At 35.8% G+C, this 20,576-nt stretch overlaps 1 protein-coding gene across 5 annotated transcripts in view; it reads right to left on the minus strand.

Annotated features, from left to right (window-relative positions):
- Positions 1-19,417, minus strand: part of slmapa (sarcolemma associated protein a) — a 65,327-nt gene extending 45,910 nt beyond the window's left edge. For 3 of the 5 annotated variants that reach the window (XM_051912100.1, XM_051912095.1, XM_051912096.1), the window contains exon 1: positions 18,025-19,417. In XM_051912100.1, coding sequence (XP_051768060.1) covers positions 18,025-18,222 — 198 coding nt within the window. In that variant the 5' untranslated portion in view covers positions 18,223-19,417. The remainder of the gene's footprint in view (positions 1-18,024) is intronic. The other 2 variants (XM_051912098.1, XM_051912099.1) reach the window with 1 other exon arrangement.
- Between the last annotated feature and the right edge of the window lie 1,159 nt (positions 19,418-20,576).

A 20,576-nucleotide genomic window follows, 5' to 3' on the forward strand; every position in this document is an offset into this window, starting at 1 on the left:
CGATCTGAAATTATCAACTATGTCCCTCGCTTTACAAAAACACAGACGCATACACTATGGGATGTAGTGCACGCTTTCACTACATGATTTAGTCCATTAAAACCATTTATAATGCACCTGATATTGAAGATAAGGGGATAAAGTACATCTGTATGTCTTTTATATTTATATAATTTAATATAGTTCAATCAATATCACATGAAGAGTGCAGTTTTGCTCCAAATATCAGCATGATTACAAATGAGATATTGATTTTATACAACAGTTCAATAAACAAGAAGTTAATATTTAGTGACTTACATTTTAGGCACAATATTGCCTATTTTCATTCTATTTCGCCAACAAAAGTAGTTCCAAACAAAGCCACAGAACTGATTTGCGTGTCTGAGCAACACACAGCGGTGAATGAAGGAATCGTTTGAATAAATGATTCAATGACTCACTCTTTAAAGGATTAGTTCACTTTCAAATGAAAATTAGCCCAAGCATTAATCACCCTCAAGCCATTCTAGGTGTATATGACTTTCTTCTTTCTGATGAACACAATCTGAGATATTTTAATAAATATCCTGACACATCCGAGCTTTATAATGGCAGTGAACAGTGTTCACAAATATAAGCTGAAGAAAGTGCTTCCATCCACATCCATCATAAACGTACTCCACACGGTTCTGGGGGGTTAATAAAGGCCTTCTGAAGTGAAGCAATGTGTTTGTGTAAAAAAAAAAAAAAAAAAAAAAAAAATCATATTTAACAAGTAAAATATCTAGCTTCTGCCAGACCGCCTTCCGTATTACGAAGAAAGTGTAAACTGGCGTCGCGTCAGTTACACTTTTTCCGTAAGTTGAATAGGGAAGGCGTAGGACGTAGCGTAAGCTTTTTGAACTGCAAGAGTTTTACACTTTCTTCGTACGTTGAATACGGAAGGCGGTCTGGTGGAAGCTAGATATTTTACTTCATAACTTGTTTAAATATGGATTTTTTTTAATTTTTTTTTTACACAAACGCATCGCTTCACTTCAGAAGGCCTTTATTAACACCCGCAGCCGTGTGGAGTATGTTTATGATGGATGGAAGCACTTTCTTCAGCTCATACTCGTGACCCCGTTCACTGCCATTATAAAGCTTGGATGCGTCAGGATATTTATTAATATTTCTCCGATTATGTTCATCAGAAAGAAGAAAGTCATATACACCTAGGATGGCTTGATGGTGAGTAAAGCTTGGGGTGATTTTCATTTGAAAGTGAACTAATCCTTTAAGACAGTCAAATGCTTTGTTCCTGAATGAATCATCCATTTGGTATGAATCAGTTGAAACTCAATGACTCACTCATTAATGGTGACTTGCTGCCACCTACTGGTGGTTTTAATGTCACATTTAAAGTATCTTTTCATTTTTAAAATAATTTCAAAATATCAACATTTAACGTTTTATGTTTAAAATGTCAAAACATTATTTATGCATTTGTAATTGCAGTTTAAATGCATTTGTCAGCTCTGAACGGCATTAAACAGTGTGTGTAAATGCATCTAAATGCCACTTCAGACGCAGCTCGTTTCCTCTGCATTGCAAAGATTCATTTTGTTGATGCTGATTTCATTTGAATGGTAACAGCCCTATTGTGTCTTATTGTTCTAATTGAATTTATTGATTAAATGCAAGAATTTGACACAAAAGATGAGGCATACATTTAATTAGCATTAAAAAATGGCTTTACAAAAGGTAAAAATGCTCATGAAAAGGTAAAAAAAAAAAAAAAAAAAAAAAAATCAATTTAAACTTATTGGAAAAGATCATTTCTGTCACTGCTGCAAACTAACCACCACACAAAATATGAAGAATATCAAAAAAACTTCCTGTTGCACAAAGCCGGTTTCAGTTGCAAGTTCAAGATTAGTTTGAGCAAACTCTGGTTTTTCGGGCTTATGAAGGTGGAGTGGTTTTTAGCGGGGTTCATTGCTATGGTAACTTACGCTTCACGGCTAACCTGCTCCGGAGCAGGTTTTATTCTGAGTTAGAGATCACAAACCCAAACTCGACCAATCAGCTGTGAGTAAAGTGACATGTATCTGATGCAATGAAGCCACTCCCCCTGTATCTCTCGCTCCAAATTAAATCAGTTTATAGTGAAAACATTTTAGAGACAAAATTGCTCAAAATTGCTGTTAATTATTCATTATATTTATATTAAATTAAAATTATGAATAATTCATGACATATTCATATAATTAGGCCTATTATATTAATTGACAATATTAAACTTTGCTTTTATATTTAATTTAAATAAATGTAATACATGCATAATATATAAAGCTTTTAAACAGATTAAGCTTACATGTATTCTTTTGAGCTCTTTGTGAAACTATATTAATTATTTTGTCTATTTGTTTGATTCACATGCATTGATATAGTCAGATATTTTCTTTCAGCTGCCTTCTCAAACTTTCACTGCATCAGTGTTTATTCCTGCTTTGTAAATGCGTTTAATTTCATATTTTTCATAACGATCTCTTAATCTTCGGAAGAGACATGAATTGAGCGGCTACCTCGCAAGAAGTGAATCAAACTGACATTCTCCTTGTTCCGTGTGATTGGCTGTTTGCCGCACGTGTCACACTTTCAGGTGCACACGCTTTGCAAACTCTGGATTAAACCTGAGTTGACAGAGAAAGTTTATACCGAGTGTTGATCCTGCAACAGTTGAACCTGATCTAAACCAGGTTGGGTTTATCTGGATTTGTCAACTCCAAACCTACTCTGAAACTCAGAGTTTGTTCAACTAGCTTCATGCAACAGGCCACCGGAGTCAGCTGTCCACGGCAGCCCAAAACCTGCCAAGGTACCACTACAAACACACTAACGTCTAATTATCATTATCGAGAAAATCCCAGAAAATATTGAGATATTTTTTGTCAATATCGCACACCCCTATGTATCACCCATCTGACAAATGTAATTGTTCACTACTGTGGTCAAAGTTGACTCAAAGGCAATCAAAAGTAACCTCTACACAAGTTACATATTTGCTTTGGCTGCTTAAAATAACCAATAACATCCTTAAGTGCTGACCAGGCAAGCCCTCAACTCATTTAATCTGCTATGTTCAAGATCCCCGATCGTCTACACGCATAATAAAAACAACCATCGAGGGCACTGGAGACCTGGCTTTGGGCCCACCATTTTTTTTTTTTTTTTTTTACACCAGAGTAATTGTTTCGTGTACTCTGTTCAACTCCCTTCATTCAGACTGAATGCTGCTGAATTTCTTCGCTCAGCTGGATGAATAGATTCACTGTCAAGCACGACTACATTAAGAGTGACATTCATTTCCACCCACCGCCAGCATCCCACATCACGTGTCAAGATGTGGGCATCACTGTTAACAGGTTCATCAGGTTAAGCCACAGGATGAATGCTGTCTCCTTCAATACAAAGAGATCAAGTTTGCTACAAACCTGTCTTTATGAGGACGCAGAACATTTTTACCCTCTAACAGAGTGTCTAACATTTAACAAGCATTTTACTTCATCATGCTGCTGATTGGCTGTATGATTGAGCCAGAGTTGGGCGGTATCACATCCTCCATCATAGAGGGAGTGAAATGTGATATCTGTATTTGAGTCTTACGTTTAGATTGGCATGGAGACCGAATGACATCGGTGCTGCGTCTGTTCATATGCAACCAGCTCATTTAGAGAAAACACAGATTAGCTCTCATGTGTTTTGATTCAGAAATGCATTATACTTTACAAATACTTTAACAAAGCCAGGAAACAGAAACGTAACGCATGCAGAAGGAGAATCTGTGAATGCATTAGCTGGATCTTAATATAGCAGGATGCCATGTACGGTCCTTCAACTTGTTTATCAATTTTAAACACCCAAAACCAGTAAGTGTGCAAGCAAATGAGAAAGAATGGAGAAGCACAGATGACACAGCATATTCCTTCCTATTTCCTCTTGCTAACGGTTGCTTTGACTGTATTCTGAGGTTATTGAGGTCGCTGGTCTCTACACTTACATTTGTTCACTTTTCTAAAAGACCAGTGTTAATGTCACAAAGTAACTAAAAATCTTAATAAAATATGACTATAAACACCTTCCCAGATCACCTTTTTCATGGTCCATATCAGTTTTATAATTTTAAGTAAACCTGATGAGCAGCCTTGAACATCTGATAAAAAAAAAAATTATACTTCAATTAGATATTAACAAAAAATATCTACTGATATATTAAGAATTATTTAATTAACATTTAAATAGAGGAAATTAAAAAAAAAAAAAAAAAAAAAACATTTATGCAATATGCAGGGAATCCCTGCCAAACCTCTTTGACAAAACATTTAATTGAAATGCACCCTGAGATATTAAGTTAATATTTCAATATTTAACACATTCACATGTTCTCTGGTGTCAGTTAATGGACAGATGACATGTAGATAAAGAAATAAAATATTCCATCTTTTTAGTAAGTTTTATTTTGATTGCTTTTATTATAAAATGATTTATTTACAGAATAGGACAGCATAATTTGGTCAAAAACTTATATTGCGAGTAACACGTCATACTACATTGTGAATTGCGATATGATAAACAAACATTTATTCCCATAAAAGAATAAATATAGCTCCTGCTCTGCTGAAATATCCACTCAAAAAGAACATATAGACCACAATAATAAAATTACTGTTTTAATAATTTAATTCCAATTATGAAAAATGAAGACAAAAATGTATTACTATTGTAATAATTCTATTGTAGATATATATTTGATAATTATAATAATTTATTTTATACTAGGGCTAAAGTTTTTTGTAGTCGACTAGTAGTCGCTAATCGCTTATGTATATTAATAAGCCATATAAATCTTAAAAATTAGCCTTTAATTGCCTATATATAATACATAGCCTAATCAGCGCTCAAGTGCACACATAAAGCTCGCCACAGCACACCGGCAAAAGTAATGATTATGAATGTGTCGTGAAAAAACAGCAAAGAGACGGTCTAAACACTTTAATAATTTATAGATAATGTTTTTCTGCGTTTTCGGCTGAGGAGATAAAGTCGACAATGCCGACTCGTCATCTCCGCAGTAGTGGACGCGCCTATATGCATGTTTCGTACGGATTACATAATCTGAGAATATTTGTTTTCCACTTGAATCGGTTGACAATTGCTTGACATTTCAAGCTTTCTATAGATATATTTCTCATGTCTGTGAGGCAAGTATACACCGAGTTTTGGTTGATTTTTTTGACACGCTCAAGTCCTAGACAGCAGAAAGCGCATCCTGTTTGTTTTCTTTATTTTACAAAGGCACAACGTTTTGTTGTTACTGTGAGTTTACACAAAAGTTTCGAATGATGTATTACTCTTATCCGTATGACCAAAAATGACACAGTATTTTAAGTTGTTTCCGCTGTTATCAGGAAAAAATGCAAGTGAACGCGCTGGCGCCTCCATGTCTTGCTATACGTTAGCTTCCACACTCCGCACAAACACTTGGATACAAGCCTAAAAACAGCGCACATTTATCTAGGTTAACGTTAAAGTGAGCGGCCATGTAAAGTTGCTACTACTTACTTGTTTCAAATGATAAGCTATATTCGAGTTCGATGGATGATAGGCTAACGTTTGGATTTCCTGCCTGACATACTCTAATTACCAAAAGGACCCACTGTTAACGACTTTTTTTCTCCAGCGACTAACCTTCTAATAAAATGTTTGTTTGTCTAAGCCTCTTCTGGTCGACTAACGATTAGTCGAATGTTAGGGCAAAACCATATTTTACACTACAAGTTAAAGTACTGTCAGACAAACTTGTGCAGTGAAGACGTTACAATAAACATTTTCAATCAATGTTTAACTTATTTATTCACCCAGCCTTACTAGCTAGTGTACAATACTTGGTGTCATTCTTAAGCTATAATTATAAAGTCAAGTGGAAGCAGTTTGAGGAGGAACTTCAGCTTCCCTTCATTTATCAACAGCTGGTGTGTTAAATATTCATTAAATATACTGGGACACCATCACTAGAGCACCTGCATCTATCACAGTGACTGTCAAGTGCCTACTACACAGGGGGTGAGTGAAATAAAGAGAGATAGTGTGAGGGAAGAGCAAGAGAGAGGGCTCATTTTTATGTCAGGGATTCGCCCCCACATCCCGTTGTCAAAGAGCACATTAGCATTCCAAAAGAGACCCAACGCTGCCACCAGCCTTCTGTCTCTAACGGCCTCTAGAGCAGCTTCAACACAAATCTGATCTGAACTTATTCAGCACATCTCAAACAGGTGTCAGTATTCCTGAGAACAGAGTGAAGGTCATCATTTATCCTATAAGAAATCTCCTTATACTCTACCTAACTATTAACATGGTCAAATGTGAGTCCTTGCGCAGACTGGGACTATTTTGAGTGTAGGTTTTATATAAGCTCTATAGAAAGGCTGTATTACCCTGTGCAAACAAGAGCAGAGAAGATTTGTGCAATTAACACTTCCAAGACTGATAATTAAAAGGAAAGGGGATCATGGGAAAGGAGGAGGTGGAACATTAACTTCAGTTCTTCTTGTAGACTCTAGTCGGATGGCAACTATTCTACCAATGTACACTTCTTTATTAAAATTAAACATGAATGTAATATGATTTAACATTAAATATTTTAATGTTACAAATTAAAATGGGTTAATATTTGCAAAAATGTGATGATAAAATTAAACAATTGCTTAAAACAAAGTTTTTACAAGTAATTATTCAAGTCAACAGGTGCCGACATTCAGTGTCATACGTTAATATAACTCTACTCTAGAATCTCCAAACATGTAGTTTCATATTGTATAAACAGCACAAAAATACACAAACTCTAAATATTTAAACAGTATGCTAGTGTTTATGTCTGACACATGTTGTCTGTGCAAGCTCATTTTTATTACAAGGACATTCAGTGAAATACTTTTGATAATTTGATAACGATTATAAGCTCTGGACATTTTTACTCAATATGGATTAATCTAACAGCCTATCACACAGCGGAAATAAACGCGACAACAGCCAGTCAGTACATGTCGCTAATAAGTGATTTCTGTGCGTCTCTCTGTGAATGAATGGTGTGGTTTCGTCTGACACACAAACACGTGACGTTCACAGTGTTTTCAGCATCTGTCGTCTCAATATATGAGAACATAAACATCTCTAGAGCTGATTTGAGAGTCATTTCACAAGATAGCCACCGTTTCATTTGAGAAAAACTACCGTAAAATACAATGAAACTAAAATTGAAAGATCTTTGCAACAAACCGTCAAAATAAAAGTTTGGTTTAACTTCAAGAAATAAATCACTACTGTATACTAAAATGTACTTCTTAAAGTAACAATAATAATAATAATAATATTTCTAAGGAATATCATACAACCAAGATATTTTTTTATCCATGTTTTAAATGTATACAGTACTGTTGTGTAGCATCATATTTGACAATAAATAAAAACGCAGTGTTTTGTTGTAAATTAATTGTTATATTTACATTTGATTACATTTTAGAAGCTTGATTCAATTGTTAAAGTTCGTAAAATTTGTATAATAATCAAAACAAAATAAAACAGATTTCATGGTGCTTAAAAGGTTTTTTAATTGTGAACAAACAAGCTTACATGTTAACATTCATTCTCAAGGTCTAACAAATGTGTGGAAAGCATTTCCTTCTCCATTAATGGTAAGTGAATATCATGATATCGATATCATATGTTATGTAAAAAAATTGTCGTGATAATATTTTTGGCCATGTCGCCCAGCCCTTGTACAATAGCTCACATCATACTGCCTGTGTTTACAGTCTCCCTTTGCCTTAGCAGCCAAAAGCCACAAGATTTATTCCTTGAGAACAGCTCTCAGTGAGCTCTCAGCCAACACTGAGATTTTGAAGGAATGCAGTTTAAGCTTCAAAAGCAAGTCTACACCTAAATCATTCCTACCTGAAAAGAGCTCCATCCAGGGATGGAAAACAAACAGCCGGGCTGAGGAAATTAACATTGATCGGTACAGCCTGTGTAAAGCAGGTCAGCTATAGCGAAGACTCTAACCCGGTAAGCTTGGTTACTAATCAGCAGGTCAGGCAATAAAGCAATCTTAACCTTAATCCTCAAGAGTTCTTTGGCAGAACCAGGCAAATCAATAACAACCTGGAAAGCTTCAATCTTCTCATTCAAGCTGGAAAGGTGATGTAATAGAAATCAAATGGAAAATTGCTTGCTAGTAAAAAATTTAGCAGACATTATTTAATAACTTCTTAGCTACTGCAGCAAAAAAATCATTACTATAAACAGATAAAGACAAACTATTCAGTATATTCTCTGAACATTCGATCAGACCCAGTGGAGATTTAAAATTCACTACCCGAGCAGAATGACTCAACCCTAAGTGGGGTTTAAGATTTCAAAAGGCTGTGCGAGTGCTTTCCCTGGAAAACCTGAAGTCATCTCACATGACGATCACCCTTTCCCTGCCTTGTCAGGACACCATCTATCGTAGAGTGGTTTCATGAACTGGTTCACTGTATTTCAATGTTGGCCAAATAGTAAAATACATCAGTTTTACACCGTTTTTTGTTTTGACAAAAAAAAAAAAAAAAAAAAAATACATTGACAATTCAGAATGAAAATGACATCATGTTTGTTTATTTTAGTCCATTTTAATCTACAATTACATTTTTTAAAATAGACTAAAATCATTAAAAACGGTCAGACCGTAACAGAGTAAAGTTTTCAGACATTTTTAAAAAAATACATCAACATTTGAGTTTTTAAATTATAAGAGACAGCAATGGCACATTCACACTACGGGTTATAGTTAAGTTTACCTGTACATTATTCAGAATATTACATTACATTTAATACATATATAACTTTTGATTGATCTAATGCTTTTCTAAAACATCACTGCATTAATATATTGCAGTGTTTTTTATTTACATCATGTTTGTCATCAACATTTTAAATAAAATAGTTTAATTATCTTTATGCATATTTTGTTTCATCATTTTTGACAAACTTAAAAAAAAAAGATTAATTCTGCTATGCACAAATATAGTTCAAAGAAGCCTCCAATATATTTACAAAGGGAATATACACTCAAACTGCAAAAAAACTTCCATCAAACAACTCCCTTATGATTCATCAGCCAATAGTCAATATCAATTTTACATCAGAAGTCCTGACTAATATTTGTGTTTCCTAAAGCCTGGAGTCTGTCAATACTGTTTAAACCTCTAAGAACTTAAAAACCAAGGCCAAAATGTATAATCCATTTAACTACTAGTAGAGAATTAAATAAGAAAGGACACTTATCTGTCTGAATGGATGGAAATAACATTTACATTTATTCAATTAGAAGACATTTCTACCCCAAACATCATAAAACTTTTTCATAAGAATCAACAATATCTAGTACAAGTTAAAGTATAAACTAGATTAGTACACAAAACTTCAGCAGAGGTGAGATGAATAAGAAAAAAAAGTTGGATTTTTAAAATAAATAAGTGCTTTTGTTTATGACAACGTAAGGCTGAACATCGTTACTGACGATTGTCATTTTGGCTGCGTGAGATTCTCCAGCTTTGTTGTTGAGCAACTGAAGCGCGAGCTGTTAAAGCTCCGCCCTCTTCTGGAAAGGGGGCGGGGAGCAGCAGCTCATTTGCATTTAAAGGGACACACACACAAAAATGGCGTGTTTTTGCTCTCACCCAAATAGGGACAAATTTGACAAGCTATAATAAATGATCTCTGGGATATTTTGAGCTGAAACTTCACAGACACATTCTGGGGACACCAGAGACTTATATTACATCTTGTGAAAAGGTGCATTATAGGTCCCTTAAAACAGGGTTTGATACATGTTTGAAATACAAATTGTAGTATAAGCATCCAATCTGCATACCAACAAATTAACAGGGTGGATAAAGTGGACTCAGCACTGTAGAAATAGAGCTTGTGTGGTGTCAAAAATTTAAGAGATAATGACAGCATGGATTTACATAGATAACATATGATCCAATTAAGATGTCTCACAATGAATGCTATTATTAATTGGGTTGACAAAATCTCATTAGGTCACAGCGCTCACACAAGAGTCCTTTTCCAGCTAGAGACCTATGATTTGTTGGTGGTTGGAATGTTGTGTCTGCAAATTTAACAGTTGCTGCCGAGATGATGCTTCTTCGAAAGCAGTCTGAACTATTAGAATACATTGCTGAAACAGGACACTACATCACGTATGCCTGTCACCACAATAAATTAATATATGCAACCAAAATCCACTACTGTGAATAAGCTAGTTTACCATACAGACTGTAAGTGTCATAACAGGATGTGCTGAGGGTGTACTTTCTACCTCAAGACATTCATTTTTATAATAACAGTACTTTCTGACATCTAGCAGGCTGAAGGAGCGCTGATGAGAAGAGAGACAGCGTCCTGTACAGCTGCTTGAGATCTAGGGTGTGGGTCGCCCCACGGGGCGCTGGGTGAGTTCATATCAGGAAAGAGGGGGCTCCGGTACCTAAAGTCAGCTGCTAGCCAGTTGTCCTCGACTTGGTGCTGCCTATAATAACAACAGACTGTAAAAACGGGGCGCAAATGGCATCAGACTATTTTAAGACTCGACAACAGAACTCACACTTTGACAGAAAATACGCACCAGCCTGAAGCTAAAAATGCTAAAGGCACATGAGCGACTACAGAGGATGATGATCAGCGACACCAGACACATGAAGAGAAACGCAATTTAAAGAAATGTATCAGATGCACGAACAGAAACTTTTACTTATTATATGACATAATACATATGCACGACCAATATAGGATCAATAAAATGAATAATTTCTAGTTAATAGCATAAATGAAAATGACTTTTTCCGTGCAATGAATAATTAATCAGTGATGTTAGACCCACATCACATGAACTCTCCTCTGCTGTTTCCATGGCATCAGATAAAGAAACGGACCACAAAGAGGGACAACACAACAAATGTAAACAACCTAATCATGATGCATGAATAAATCCAGATTCACAATAAGACTAGCTGATATTTATAGAGTTGCCAGGTAGAACTCTCATTTTTAATTTAGACTTTGAGCAGATGGTAATATTTACATTCGGATATTGGTATTTACATACTGACACTAAGGATCACCTAACAAACCTAGTGATACCAATAAACAGGTAACAGATTGCCATGACCTCATATGACTATCCATACCGATCTACACTCAACTCTTGCATTTTCATGATGGCGATGTATGTATAGTGGTATCCTTGTTTACATGGTCAAATTCATTTTCATGTTCAAAATGGATCGAGCACACAGCTCTCGATCAAGAAAGCAGTTACAGTAATTAGATGTGGTCACTTCAAGTAAATGCTATTGGTTGTTTAAGCCAAAGATTTCAACGTTACTCCAAAATTTACGTCAGCATACAGAAGTTAGGGATCCGCACGTGTAAGTGAAGCAAAACTTCTGTCATTAGCATCATTACAGAAAGGATAGTGGGAAAGTTATGTTTAAATATAGCACAGGAATAGTAGACCAGATTTATATCCATTCTGTAGTACGGATGTGACGGTGAGGAAATTTTCCGACCGGTTAAACATCGGTAATACTGGTATCACTGGTGCGGGGCAGGGGCGGAGTTTAAGTTTTTCCCTCTTTTTCCACCTTGCTTTTAAATCGCTTAAGGTGCGTGTCCACTGGCGCAGAGCGTGCGTTTTTAATTATTTCCATGAAAAATCTTGCAATGCTCTGCACCGCACCAGTGGACACGGGCCATTATGAACACCCGTGCGCATTTTACTTTCACTTTCGAATTAGGGTGCTGCACGCCAATTTGGGTGCGGCAATTGCTTGAACAGTGGGTTCATTATTATACATAGAATTGAGCAGACGTGTTCAGTTTTAGTTGTAGTGTCTGTTCTCTAACTGAACTAAATGATTTTTATTACTATAAAAATCAAAATGACAGTGGGGGAGGTGCCGCAGTGGGAAAGTGATGTAACCAGTGCTGTAACACCAGTAACACCGACTCGCAGCAAGCCTATTCTGTAGAGACCCATTTATGTGGCCAGCAGTAAACTGAATATGCATATACAAAATTAATACAATCAGAAAATTGAACTAAAAGTGAACTAATTAACATATTATGGTGCAAATATAAGTGTTGTTTCTTTTCAGAAGGAAACATTTAATTCTTCGGATTACTTGTACAAAATACACTTAACAGGAACAAGCCAGAAAACAAATTTTATCTGATATACTTTGAGAGTCTGGTCACAAGAGATTCCACTGGACGTACAGAAGGCTCAAAGAAGGACACAAACTACTCAAATCTTATTTCTACTTACAATATATCCATGCAAAGAGCAACACTGCACATTAGGGCTTAAAAACATTCAGGTTGAGTCATTTATTGATCAGTCTGAAATTGAAAATCAGTGTTATTTTAATACCATTGATATACTTTAAGTTTACTTAAGTAATGAAAAGGTTTTTATGGTTTTAGCTTTACCTAACGATAATAACCCTGTTGAACACAACACAAGGAGATCAAAGCAAACCTGGGCATTCAGAAAAAGTGAATTACATTAAATAAAAACTGGTCTAACTAGAGCATGGACATTTGGAAAAGATGACAGCCCAGAGTCTGTCAGGACAGTGTATCTTGGAAACACACTGGCTTCATCTCATGGGTGTCATTTTGCCATATCCATTAGAAGAAACAGCAGTGTCAGACCTAGAAGCAGTCATCCAGACACTATTAGCGGCTGTGCAACTTTGATTGATGTCTATAAATACAAACCTCTTTCTCATGCACACAGTTGCAATTGCCAACTTTTCAGCAATGCCTACATTTGTATTACACTGCCTCACAAAGCCAGGGGACAGGTGGTGATATTGGCACCATTTCACATTATGCCAACAATTGGCTGGCCCAGTTTAGATAGCTTCATCTTGGCACCTCTTTCCGACAGAGACCTTGCCAATAGGAGCAAAGACTCTTCAGGTCATTACTGCGGTGTCCTATGTGGACACCCCATTCCAGAGAGGAAATGGACAGTATGATTCTCATTCTTTACACTGTCAATAACAAGAAGCAGCTGATACAATCAAAGCAATTTAGACCCACAAAAGTAGTTAGAAATTATCTGAGTTATTGCCAAGTAACAGCAATTATAAGTTAATCATAAACTACATATGACAATTATGATGATGAAATGACATTCACTTCTAATATGTCACATACACACTGCTTTTGAGAGTTTTGAGATTGACAAGAAAATTTAAATGCAGGAGCGTATCTCCTAAATTAAAATTCCCTATAAATATGACCACAACAACAATGCATCTCACTGCTGTAACCAAGAAACGGATTCTGATGGTTTATGATGTATGATGTGAGCTGAAAATTTACTCATGCATTTATGTCTAGATTATCAAACACACTTATATAAAACATGGGATGAATTTTGAGCAAAAACAACTAGCTATGTTGTAATATATGCTGTAACTGTGAAATAAAACGAATCACATCATGTTACAAGAATTTCACCTCACCTTTAGCTTCAAGTAAGGGTCATGGTGGTTACAAAATAAAATTAAATTTGTGCTGTATTTATAAACATCAAAGCCTGCAGTTCTATTCAATAATCATTCTTTGGCAATATTAGCCAAATATTAGCCTTTCAGTAAAAGCAAATGCTGTTTGTGAAGGGTTAACTGCCTTACCTCGCTTTGTAACGTGCAGCACTCCCTTAATTCAAACACCACACCTTAATCTACATGACTGAAGTTAGCAACCATAGCTGCAATTATTTCACAACAGCTGAGAAATTATCCCCGAGAGTGATGGCGGCAAAACTTCATTGCATCAAATACTTCCTCTTTACAGGCAAAACACACCTACACACTGTCAGACGTACAGAAACCCTCTTTACACATGCAAACTGTACTAGTAACAACAAATAAAGATATCCTCACATTTAGGGCTGGGTGATATGGCCAAAAAAATTATCACAATAAAATGTTTCATATAAGCATATTTTTGCCCCTGAGTGAAAGATGTACAGAGTTAATTGCGGTTTTAAACTACTTTTTATTGTCAGAACATGACAAAAACTTAGAGGTTAACATCCCACTAATATCAGGTAGAATATTCAAAATATTTAGAATGATAAAATATTTTCCTACATCAAAATATGAATGAGTTAACATAAGTAAACTTTTTTCTTTAAAAGAAATATCTTAAGAGAAAAAAGTCATTTCTGCATGTTCTAACGGGTGATAGTTTGTGTTCTCTGACTTTGATGATGTGTATCTTTAGCACAGTTTGCAGTGCAGGCTGCAATATTAAATAGATTGTGTTTTGTCTCTGAAAATGCACATTTGACATTAGCTTAAGTTGACAGTAGCAGCAGCTTGAGTTGGGATACGGATGTAAATTTATGTTCATTAACAAAAACAGTAAATCTGTAAAAACTGAAAACCTCATAGGCATTTTTTAAAAAATTTTACCCTAAGTGCCTGAGTTAGGACTCTACTGTTATTCAAAGTAACATACATTTAGATCATGATAACCATGGGTAAAATCATGCACGCATTTAGCACCTCACTAACATGCTAAAATGTAACTATATGGTTTCTATGGTATTTGTTATGAAGAACAGTAGCCTAAATAAAAATTTTTAGTATAAACACAAATGCACAAATTCTATAGCTTAATAACAAAAATTACTGTAATCATATTCCATTATTTCTTTAATACATATGGAGCCCTGCACATGACATGCAGGAGAAAAACAGTAGGCTAAATTGTGCACACGATTTACTAATTCGTTCCGATTTAGTAAAATGAAGGAACAAATTAGTAAATCATGCACACGATTAAGTAAATCAAGGGAACGAATTAGTAAATCATGTGCATGATTTAGCAAATCAAGGGAACGAAATAGTAAATCATGTGCATGGTTTAGTAAATCAAGGGAGCAAAATAATAAATCATGCTAACGATTTAGCAAATTGAGGGAACGAATTAGTAAATCGTGCGCATGATTTAGCAAATCGAGGGAACGAAATAATAAATCGTGCTAATGATTTAGCAAATCGAGGGAACGAAATAATAAATCATGTGCACAATTTAACAAATTGAGGCAACGAAATAAAAAATCGTGCGCACGATTTAGCAAATCGAGGGAATGAAATAAATCATGCTAATGATTTAGCAAATCGAGGGAACGAAATAATAAATCATGCTAACGATTTAGCAAATTGAGGGAACGAATTAGTAAATCGTGCTAATGTTTTAGCAAATCGAGGGAACAAAATAATAAATCGTGCTAACGATTTAGCAAATCGAGGGAATGAAATAAATCGTGCTAATGATTTAGCAAATTGAGGGAACGAAAAATCGTGTGCACAATTTAGTAAATTGAGGGAACGAAAAATCGTGTGCACAATTTAGTAAATCAAGGGAATTAAATAATAAATCGTGTGCACAATTTAGTAAATCAAGGGAATTAAATAATAAATCGTGCTAACGATTTAGCAAATTAAGGGAACGAATTAGTAAATCAGGCACGCAATTTACTTTTTTCCTGCATGTCATGTGCAGGGCTCCGTAAACACGTCTACATTAACAATATAATAAAATTCAGTATGAATATACCACATTTCTGACATAATACCATGGTGCACTTCAGGGGCGGACTGGCCATCTGGAGCACCGGTAGTTTTCCCAGTGGGCCGCTGTACAATGTGAGCCGGCCCATTAGTGTTACTACAGTAAATCCATGGTAAATGATGGTGATTTGTAGATTGAAAAGCCTTCTAACTAGATCATTCATTGCAGAACGTTTCTCGTGTTTGTCAGTGCTGTTAAGAATGTCAGTAATTTTTCATCTGGTTTAAACTAGTTTAAATCACTGAGATATTCATGCTCTTAGCTGAATTGAAGTGCTTCTCACTGGATCTCACAGCGCTGTTTAATGGTTGCGTGATCGAGACCGGTCAGCGAGTAAACGCATCTGCTCTAGCAAGCTCGTGCTGTGCTGCCGTTTGAGACGGGCTGATAAACAGTCCATGTGGCGCGGTTTAAATGAGTAACGCTGTTTCGTTCTGCTTTCGGTGCATAAACATTCTATCGAACATTTGTTATAATTGTATCAAGGAAAATTATATTGCGATAATTATCGTTTTATTGCCCAGCCCTACTTACATTACACACAGTCGCCCAAAATCTTTCTTTAACCACCCAAAGAGAACCACTGCAGTGTGCTGGAGATATTCAGAAAGCAATGATAAGCTTGCCTAAGGGGGAAAACAAGTTATGTGCACTTGCAATGTCAAAATGTGTCATCTGAAAGTAGAGCACAGTGAATTACCAGCATTAAACCAAAACACACACTAAGAGCACGATCATGGATATTACAGCCGTAGTGGAATATGTTCTACTGCTTTCAACAGGATTATTTTACACTTCCATTCACACGACACTGTGAGAGCCACACTAATGTACGTATCAGGCAGCTAAAAACCCAAGATCCATCATTTTAGATATTTTCAACACCACAGAGCGTAGAAATGCCACAGCAATGTTTTACTCCTGTTTACCAGACACACACCAGCATTGTCACGTGTGATAGTCTCAGCTCATCTGTTGCTGTAAAAATGCTCCATCACCTTTCACGAGAGATGTTATGGGTCAACATGACTGTGATAAAGACCAGTGTCTCCCATTCATTGCCTATGCTTCGGCAGCAGTCTTGAGGATACTATTATTAAATAAGTATTATTATTATATTCTAACTGTTTGGATTCCTAAAGGACCACTGTGAATGTAATGAAGAGGTTTGAGTCCTCTTTAAAGTCCAGGTGCGAATCAATTCAAATACATTTACTGTTCAATTTGGACACTAAAAACGTGTTTTCATAATTTAACTTTAAAATGTACAATGTCCACCCCACATAGCCTCTTAAAATCCTATGGGAAACACTGAAGACTCTGCATGTAATGGCAAACAAAACATCTTAAAAAAAAAAGTCCATCTAATCTCACATAAATATCACAATATAGATCAGAAATGCCCAAAACCAGGACCCACAGTGCCCATCTGCCCAATTAAATTAGATTTTTGTCCCTTCAGAGTAAAAAGTTTCTGCTACAGAAATAAAAAATAAAAATAAATAAATAAAAATATAATAGATAAATAAAAAAATAAAAAATAAATAATTAAAAATAAAAATAAGTAAATAAAATATAATTAAAAAATAAATAAATAAAAACACACATATATACATATACAGAGAATTACTTAAAATTACTCAAATTCATATATTATTATTCATACAATTAATTTTATTATTATTATTAATAAACTGAAATAATCTACTTTATTAATTTCTTGATTATATATATATGTCATATTTTTCCCCATTAAATATAAAAAAACAACTGATTTCAAGTCAATGAGCTAAAATGGCTGGGAAAAGTAAAAAGCTTGTTCTCGTTTTATATTTTGCCGTCTAATGCACTGACATTCAGACATTAATTGTGGCTTAGTGCCTAACCACTGAGGTTTCACAGACGAGCCTTAAGCTAGTCCCAGACTAAAATTTACGTTTGAGCTGTTTTAACTCAAAAGCAACTTGTACTGACATATCTTAAATTATGTCAGTGTCATTGTTTTGTCTCAAGATGCACATTAGTGATGTTTAAAAAAGCTACTTAAATGCACTAATTGAATTTAGGCTTAATCTAAGCCCTGTCTGTGAAACCAGGCCTAAATGTCTTAATACTTTTAGGTGGGGACCACTGTATGTATATAATCCTAATGTAGACAGTTATGACAACCAGAGAAGCATTAGTAAATCAAGACAGCTCGAGGTTAATTTTTCATCTGCGTGTCAAACAAGCAGTTGATTTACGAGCCAATCTGACTTGTTCTGCCTGCCGCGAAAGCTACAACAACACCTGACTTACCTTTCCTGTCTTGTGGTCGAACCACACCAGAGCGTGATTCCTGGACAGCACCTTGCAGTCGAAGGTGGCGTTATTCTGGGCAGGGCGGCACCGGGCCACGGAGCGCCCGATCTTGACCGGCTCATCCAGGTAGACATGGCGTTCCTGAAACGGGTGTGAATTCGGGCGGCAGGTGAACACGGCCAGCGCTGAAGGCATTGAGGATGGCTTGGGAGTGTTACTCCAACCAGAGACGAAAGACAGTGTTTCTTGATCCAGACTGACCTGTTGCTCCAATTCTCCTATCTTTTTAATAAATTATCAGGAGACCAATGCACATAGTAATACGAAAAAATAATCAACTATCGAGAAAAGACAAGGCTCTTCTGCTAAACAGACTACATTACGTCAACAAGACTGTACTTAGACACTATGTAGTTGATTTCTTGCCCCCTTGCGAGACCCCCATGTTGCCGAACCAAACCCAATACAGCTGCCTAATTCCATACAAATCTGTATTTCCTGATGACAATCCACAACTCGAGCTGTCACACCTCGTTCCCTGCACAATTCATCCTCATTCCCCTTTACAACCATAGACCTGACCAATAAACAATCCACTAACACTAATATCCTAATAACCTGTTGGATCAGTTAAGCTGTACTCCCCCTAAAAATAAGACTGTCCATTTGATATGGGCTTCTAGATTAAGAGGGGAATGACTTCTAGATTAACGGCCACAAAACGCATTAATTTAAGTGTTAAACCCTAATGAAGACCTATTAATGTGAGTGGGTTTGGCTGAAGTATGCAAGGCAGAACATCAACCCACCACTCCCCTAGACAGATCAGGCATTCAACATGAAAACAAAACCTCAAAGACCTAATTATCCTAACATCAAATGAGCAAAATTCAATATTAGGTAGCAGAAACAGCTCGCGCGGAGGGTGTTTTCTTGCACACGAGAGCGTTAGCTGGCTAACTTCATATTAGCTCCTTAGCTTCGCTGAGGTAACGGTGGCCCTTTATCTTCTTCCTATCAAGCCGCCCGGATTCAAAGTGACTTTATTAATAATTCCGAGTGGATTCATCCAGGTATTGTTTGGTCTGTGGAACTTTCATACGCGGAGAATATACGTAAATCCAGTACTAGCTCGCGAGCTCGATAACTAGCTTAGCTCGCTGAGAGACGAGAAAAAATCCTCCGAAAAGAAAGTCATAAACGAATAAAGTCCGTGACACGATCCTGCGTTAAGCCATGGAAGTCTCCGCTCTCGGGAACACTGAAAACGGGATGAAAATCGTTGTGTGAGAGAGGATAATTGGAAGTAAGTCGTCCTCCCGAACAGATATACACACACACACACACACACACACCGGCCACAAACCGCCGCGGGGCTCGCGCACCACCGAGATAGGGGGCGGGGGCTATGCGATGACGTGATGCTGGGGGCGGGGCTAGTGGCTGCGTTTCCAGAGAAAAAGGTGACGTTTTTCATATGGAATGAAAATAGATGGTTTGGAGGCCATAAGTGTAAAAATACGAATAAATAACTTGATAAAACAAATACAATTAATTTTAAATTAAATTTAGTCCTGAATTAATTTTTGTATATATTTTTTCAATTTATTTATTATTTTCTGTATTTATTTTTAAATATATTTTTTATTATTTTAACTTTTTTATTGTTTCATTTATTTTTATATTTATTATATTTTTATAAATTTATAATTATTTTTATTATATTATTATATTTATTTCCACATGTATTTATTTTTTATATTTATGCATTTATTTATTAATTTATTTTTATATTACATTTCCGTCTCCATATTAGATGTTCTTATTAAAATCACAACCTTTACTTGAATATAAGGTAAATTCTATACCGTCTTTGTGAGGTGCATCCTGGAGTGCCTTTTAAAAACAACATTGAAAGAAGCCAGTTTTCCCTCGCTCTCTAGCACAACTTATTCATTTAAAAAAGTACCTACTGTAAATATGGAAAACTGGGGAGGGTTTACTTAAAATATTGACCAAACAGACAAAACAAATGCATACTGGCAAAATCAAAGCATTTGCAAGGTGCTTCTTGGCTCCCAGTAAAAGTACAAGTTATTTATGGAAAGCATTTTTGTATTTTTGTTTCAGAGAGGAGGAGATGGTTTCAAAGCTAACCCCACCCCCAGTCCCTCTGTTTGGACTTGGAATCTGTGGACTAAATTACACTGAACATCTGTCATACCAAATGGAGCATGCTGATTTGACTTTAATGTCTTGCTCAGGCTAATCCAATTGCTTTGTCTTGGTGTGACCCATAAGAAGTAATTAAGTGATCACTGTTGGAACATCTATATGCAAACATTGGTGTGGTTCAGTGACGCACCTGAGACATTATAAGATGTTAAAGTGCCACATATAGGCCACAATATTAACTACATATCAAAAAATGTTATTACTCTCAGCAAGTGTGCCATAAAAATATACAACTACATACTTCATAAGTCTTATAAACCCATATTTAAGCCAAAAACCAATACATTTCAAAATGTAATTCAAAAAAATGAATA

This window comes from Ctenopharyngodon idella, chromosome 11 (genome assembly GCF_019924925.1).
Source record: "Ctenopharyngodon idella isolate HZGC_01 chromosome 11, HZGC01, whole genome shotgun sequence".
NCBI classification, from domain to species: Eukaryota; Metazoa; Chordata; class Actinopteri; order Cypriniformes; family Xenocyprididae; genus Ctenopharyngodon; species Ctenopharyngodon idella.